Source organism: Triticum dicoccoides, chromosome 1B, assembly GCF_002162155.2.
Source record: "Triticum dicoccoides isolate Atlit2015 ecotype Zavitan chromosome 1B, WEW_v2.0, whole genome shotgun sequence".
Classification (NCBI taxonomy): domain Eukaryota; kingdom Viridiplantae; phylum Streptophyta; class Magnoliopsida; order Poales; family Poaceae; genus Triticum; species Triticum dicoccoides.
Window position 1 is genome coordinate 447416651 of NC_041381.1, and position 6751 is coordinate 447423401.

General features: G+C 42.8%; 1 protein-coding gene across 1 annotated transcript; it reads left to right on the forward strand.

The window, feature by feature from the left end:
• Positions 1-4611: 4611 nt before the first annotated feature.
• Positions 4612-5553, forward strand: LOC119340343 (class E basic helix-loop-helix protein 22-like). Its single transcript, XM_037612247.1, has one exon. It carries the CDS (start codon positions 4693-4695, stop codon positions 5152-5154), a length of 462 nt encoding a protein of 153 aa, XP_037468144.1. The 5' UTR covers positions 4612-4692; the 3' UTR covers positions 5155-5553.
• The last annotated feature ends 1198 nt before the right edge of the window (positions 5554-6751 follow it).

The window sequence follows — 6751 nt, forward strand, 5'->3', positions numbered from 1 at the left end:
ACGGCGGCGGCAGCGTCGGCCATGGCGGAGGGGAGCGAGAGAGAGAGGCAGGGGAAGAATGGATGTGTCCAGGGGGGTCGGGGCGCGACGTGGAGGTCGCCCAGGCCAGCAGAGCGGCGAGGGGAGGAAGCAGGGGGACGGGCAGCTGCGTGGCGTGCGCTGGTGCCGGCGTCGAGCACATGCCTGCCTGCCTGGCCAAGTCAAGCAGCTCGCTGGAGCGGCTGCTGGGCTGGGCCGGCTAGGTGGGCCTGGTGTTTGGCTGCCAGGTAAGTTTTCTCTCTCTCTCTCTCTCTCTATTTCTTTTTTCTATTTCTTCTATAACTATGTGGCTTTTCTAAAAATACCTAGGCACTTTCAAAAATCACCAAACTGCTCATGCCCACTGTTTAGTATATAACCAACATGGAACATTTCAGTTTAGGATTATTTGGACATTTAAAATATTTTATAGAATTTAAATGTCCAAATTCAAATACTTATGATTTAATTCAGAGACCTTAGGATGACCTAGAAAATTGTGCACCACTTTTGGCAGAGGTTCTGAACCAAGACAAAAATGATGGACATTTTAGAAGCGCATTTTAGGTTCATTGAAATTATTTTTAGTAAACCCTAGTTGGTTTCAGAGGGGGCTGGGGGTTCTGTCATCCCCATTTCAAGTTTCTGATGAATGAAATAAACATGATGCAACACTCTAATGCATGAGCTAGCTAGGGTGTGACAGCTATGTCTTGGAGAGGATGGGTTTTGAAGATCATGAGAGGAATGAAACAAAGAAAATTAATGTAAGGACCCATCATGGTATGGATTTTGAGGTAAATCTATACAATTCTGAGAGTGTATCCCATTTTGGTTGCCCGGATTGGGAATCACTTTGCAAGATGTATGATTTTCAAGAGGGTATGTTTGTCACCATGGATCTTGGTGATCCTGACATCAACCAAGACAATTTGGAAATGTTGATACGCTTCCAATTCTACCCATATGTGAGTTTCTCAAACATAGTTATTAACTAATTTATATTGTTTATTTCAAAATAGTCGACAGCTTATTTCCATTGATAGCTTATTTTCATTCTTCAAAGAATGTGCGGAAGATGGTAGACAAAACCTACTACACCGATGGCTCTGAGTTAACTTATCAGGAGAAAAATCATCTGGTCGCATATTGTACTTCCCTTGAGAATTACAATGCCTATTATGGAACTCCTCCACATTATGGTCAATACGTGCCACTAGTGCACGTGTTGAACCACGATAACTTCAATGGAGATGCCCTGGTAAGATTTTTTACTATTACGACATCCGTGCATCTTTTGCATACTTCTAAAACTGAACTACATTGCTAACTACGAAGTTATTACTATGTTTTTCAACAGAAAATCCCGATGGATTGTGTGCCTCATTTGATGTATCAGAATGGTCGCCTTGATGTTTTGAACATACAGCCATGTCATCCTACGAATCTCACCTGTCCATACCGGATTTCTAAAACCGGTGAACACATGATAATCAAAGAATGGAAAAAATGTATGGACAATCCTAAGGAGGTTCTTGGAAGCAACATTGTGCGAAAGGCAAGAATTGGAGACAGGATAATCTCCATTCTCCATAATGGAAAGTCAGGGGCTATCTTGTTTTATGCTATTTTACCTAAGAGAATATAGTAGGTCCTAAGAGAATGTAGTCGGTCCTATGAGGTACAATATGTTTATGAGAGTTGATGATGAGGAGTAGTTGTGATTATGACTAGTGACCAACTTGTATGTGATGTCTCATTGATGAAAACGATGATCATGAGGAGGTGTTATATGACAATGATGTATTATGATGATAAGTTGTTAATGATATGATGACGATGATGATGATGATGATGATGATATTTATTATATCATTGGGTGAAAGAACCCCCGACAATCTCTAAATTGTTGTGGTATGAAAACTTGTATAAAGGTGTATGAATACAACATGAAATAAAAAAGAAATACGGAATAATAGTAGTAGCGCGCGCTCGGAGAAGCACTGCTACTAATTACCAGTAGCGCTCATTATAGAAAGCGCTACTACTAAGTCGATATAGCAGTAGAGTGGTCCAACCCACGCTACTGCTAACCTTTAGCTGTAGCGCCTTACTAGTAGCATGGTTCCCCGTGCTACTAATAGACATTAAACACGCGCTAGTGCTAGGGTTTTCCCTAGTAGTGAATACGTGTCTCTCTACCCCTACTATCTCACTAGGTGAGGACACCGCAAGATTGAACCCAAAACTAAGCACCTCTTCCATTGCAAGAAAAACCAATCTAGTTGGCCAAACTAAACTGATAGTTCGAAGAGAAATACAAAGATATCAAATCATGCATATAAGAATTCAGAGGAGACTCAAATAATATTCATAGATAATCTGATCATAAATCCACAATTCACCAGATCTCAACAAACACACCGCAAAAAGGTATTACATCGAATAGATCTCCAAGAACACCGAGGAGAACATTGTATTGAAGATCAAAGAGAGAGAAGAAGCCATCTAGCTACTAGCTATGGACCCGTAGGTCTGTGGTAAACTACTCACGCTTCATCCGAAGGGCAATAGGGTTGATGTAGATGCCCTCCGTGATCGAATCCCCCTCCGACAGGGCTCCGGAAAAGGCCCCAAGATGGGATCTCTTGGGAACAGAGGCCTGCAGCAGCGGAAAAGTATTTTGGTGGACACTTCTGGTGGTTTGGGAATATTTGGGAATTTATAGAGCAAGAATTAGGGTTAGGAGACCTCCGAGGGGCCCACAAGCCCTGGGGGCGCCCCCAAGGCGCGCCTAGCAGGCTTGTGGCCTCCTCGGGCAACTCCTGCCCCCCTCTCCAAGTCCTACGGTGTCTTCTGGTCCAAGAAAAATCATCGCGAAAGTTTTATTCCGTTTGGACTCCGTTTGATATCCCTTTTCTGTAAAGTTCAGAAACGAGGAAAAAATAGAAACTGACACTGGACTCTAGGTTAATAGGTTAGTCCCAAAAATAATATGAAATAGCATATTAATGCATATAAAACATCCAAAACAGATAATATAATAGCAAGGAACAATCAAAAATTATAGATACGTTGGAGACGTATCAAAAGTTGATAAGCTTAACAATTCGTCCCCTCTAGTCGGTATCTCAATCCTTTCATAAGCACTTGGAGAAAAAGATTCATCATAGCGTCCTGATCCATTTTTGATAACATTGGTACGTCTAGAACTCAATGTGATCTCAGATCACTAAAGTGAAAATGGAGAATTCTCGGGTTTGGTTAACCCAGGTCTTCATGTAAAATTGCGGGGCTCATCTTCCATTCCCTTTATTGCAACCTAAGAAACTTTCCTATGATGGGAATTAGTTCTTTGAGATATGTTGATATTAGCTACCGAAATCCACCTAGGCTATTAGGTGCACTCTCACGGGGTAGTCATTGCTAGAGTTTCAGTGAGGAAGGTCTCAAAAAATGCCTCTTGGATCGATACGTGACTTTGGTGGTGGCAAAAAGGTCTATTTTTCAACAACTATGCTATTCACACCTCTTTGAAACTAGTTCCCTCGCTCCGTGGATTTGTACCATGGTTTGCCTCTAATCTCGAATATGGTCTTCGGCGAGCTAGCTTGTTTCAGAGTGAATCTGAATGAGGCATAGTTGCAAGTTGATCATTACTACAGCATTGTGTAAACCATTGTGTTTCTGTCAGCTAATATTTCAGAGCCCCAACCTCTACCATTGTCTTAAATTTGTTCACAAATTTTAGATTGCCATCTTCATAGTTCTCACTCTCTTTAAGCGCGAGTTCTTACTTGTTCTCGGTTGCACACATGAACTAGGTCTTCATGGTTAGGTAGTGTGCCTCTAACATTGCCGATAACCTTTAAGTGAAATGGCTTGGTGACTGCTAATGCATGTCGATTCATGTCGGATGTACAATGTAGTCGGGTCATCAAAGTTGATCTTCATCCAATGCAAAGGAGTGTTTCCCCTTTAAAGACCAGGACACTCAAGGTGCATATCACCAAACTAAAATTCTACTTTTTTTTGCCGAGGAATTGATATACAGAAAAAAAAAGATGTCACATACGGGGAAGGAAACCAAAATTCTTGCGGCTTCTACTTCTTTCAGTTTCTCATGCATACTCTCATGTCCCTTACAACAAACCCCATTTTTGGAACCCCACCTTCTACTAATATTTCATCTTTATTTGTACATTTTAGCTTACTATTTTTATAGTTCGTGGTCCTCGATTGCATGCATGAACTAGACCTTCGTGGTTAAAACTTCAAGAGGTTGACTTAGTGACTGATTATCAATAGTGTTGTCTATTGTCCAATGTAAGATGTAGTTGAGTCGTCAAAGTCGATACTGATCCAACTTGAAGGAGTGCTTCTTGTTGAAAGGTCAGAACTTTCAAGGTTTATATCACCAAGCCACTATTAGAACTGAGACAAATAATATGGATTAGAGGAACTATATGATTTATTAAATTTTTTGCCGAGGGATTGAAATAAGAAATACAAACTCCACATCCGGAAGGAAATGAAAATTCTTGGTATGTCCTCTTCTTTCCCTTTCTCCCACTGTCCTTCCAAACAAAAAGCTAAACGACTATTCCGAATTTCCCCAGCACTCCATTTCCTCCCCATCTCCTCCGCCACCACCTCCTCCTCCCGCTCCTCTCCATGGCCGACTACCACCGCCCCTACCAGCGCGACCTCCGTCCCCCGCCGTCCTCGGCCCCAGACCCCACCATCTTCCACGGCAATGGTTACTTCTCCTCCGTCGCCCCCCAAGCCAACGCATACTTCTCCTCCGCGCCGAAAGACGGCGCTTTCCCCGGCGCAGGCGACCGGCGGATCGAGATCTACACGACGGCGCCTCCGCCTCTCCCCCCGCCTCCGCGCCTCGCACTGCCCCCGCCTCCGGGGAGGAGGGAAGGTGGCGTGGGGAGCGGCGGCAGCGGAGGGGGAGGCGGGGGTGGTGGAAGCGCCAACATGTGGTGCTTCAGCGACCCGGAGATGAAGCGGCGGCGGCGGGTGGCGAGCTACAAGGCTTACTCAGTGGAAGGGAAAGTGAAGTCCTCGCTGCGGAGGGGCCTCCGCTGGTTCAAGGGCAAGTGCTCCGATATCTTCCACGGCTGGTAACCTCTTCTGCTCGGACGGTGACAGGGTCCCAAGAAACCTAAGCTCCTGAAAATGTCTGCATTTTGGAATCTTTTGTTTGAAGGTAATGTTCAGAATAATTCCTCTACCACTAATTGAATGCATTTGAGGTTGTGATTGTATATTGGTGAGCTAATGGAGGCTTAGAGGGACTTGCGACGGGTGTGAATTCATGAATTGTTTGTGATGTGTCGTATTCGCACCTCTGTAGATTTATCTGCAAGCAGTGGTGGTGATTAGTCATGTTACCCATATCTGTTACTAATAAAACACAAGGGCTGTGTGGGCAAATGTATCTTTTTAGTGGTTATGATTATTTGTTGGGAGATTGGTTTTCAATCAGATTCAGAAATCATGGAAATACCTACGTTTTTTGTACTCTATCACTATGAATGCTGAATTGTCAGTGGTACCATTTTGTCTTGTGGTTTGAATGGCTGTTGAAGTGTGTGGTACTACTATCCATTGGAGTGGGTGTTCCGGTAGGAGGGATTGAAGTGCAACAAATTCTTTCAGAAAAGTACGGATTAGGTACATTGATGAACTTCCATCTGAAATTAATAAACAGAAGGACATATGAGACTGAACACCCCCCACTGATTGGCTCAAAATTGTTGCAAATAGTTGCTGATTACCTAATCACATATTCACTGGTAGTCTGATAACTAACGTCACCAATTTGAACATAGTTTGGTCCAGTATTTTTTAGAAAATATGAAGTTATCCTGTGGTTGGTGTGACATGTTGACAACCAAACCATGGCACATTATTATTGGCTTGATTATGTTGTTTGACAACCCTTTGTTTGTTTCAACTCTACGTTCGGTGTGGCATGGTTTGGTTCACCAAACTTCCTTATGTTTGTCAACATAATGAAGCCAATATTTGTTCATATAGATGTGTTGATGACCTACCTTTGGTCTTTATGATACAAATTATCATATCAGCCCTTTGGTCCTTATAATAGTAACATAATTGCCCCTTTGCTTGATAGAATTGCTAGACATCACTGCCGTCAGCAAGGCCACATCAGCCTTGCATGATGTTCCTTTTATTAATGTTCTGGCAAATGCGCTTTTGCTTGATGTTACACTGACTATTAGCCTCGTAGCATGTTAAAGAAAACATGGTAGACGGTAACACATTTTCAGCTTGGACATTCTGTGAGCTCTATAATCAGCCACATTCAACACAAATGCATTGAGATGTATGAAGGCATTGATTATGTTGCGTGTCAAATCACAAATCTTAACATGCTTTGTTCAGGCCATGAGACAAAAGTGCTTCTCATTGATCTGTATAGCAGGGCCAAGTGAGCTACCTTTGTTAAAGAAGGTTGCACATGATTGAGCTGTTGCTAGTTCCTCCATTGGTTCATTCTGCTGTGTAGTTACTTACTAATCTTGTCTATTCCCTGCCTCCCTGTTGTATGATGAATACCTCTTCTGACTTCTGAGTGAACAGTTGGTTTCATTTGACTTGTTTCAGAAAGTTTCATTTTTCATGAAAAAACTGACACTGCATTGTGGGCGCCAGCATGTTAATTGTTTGCCTGGGCAGTGCAAGCTATGCAAATGCA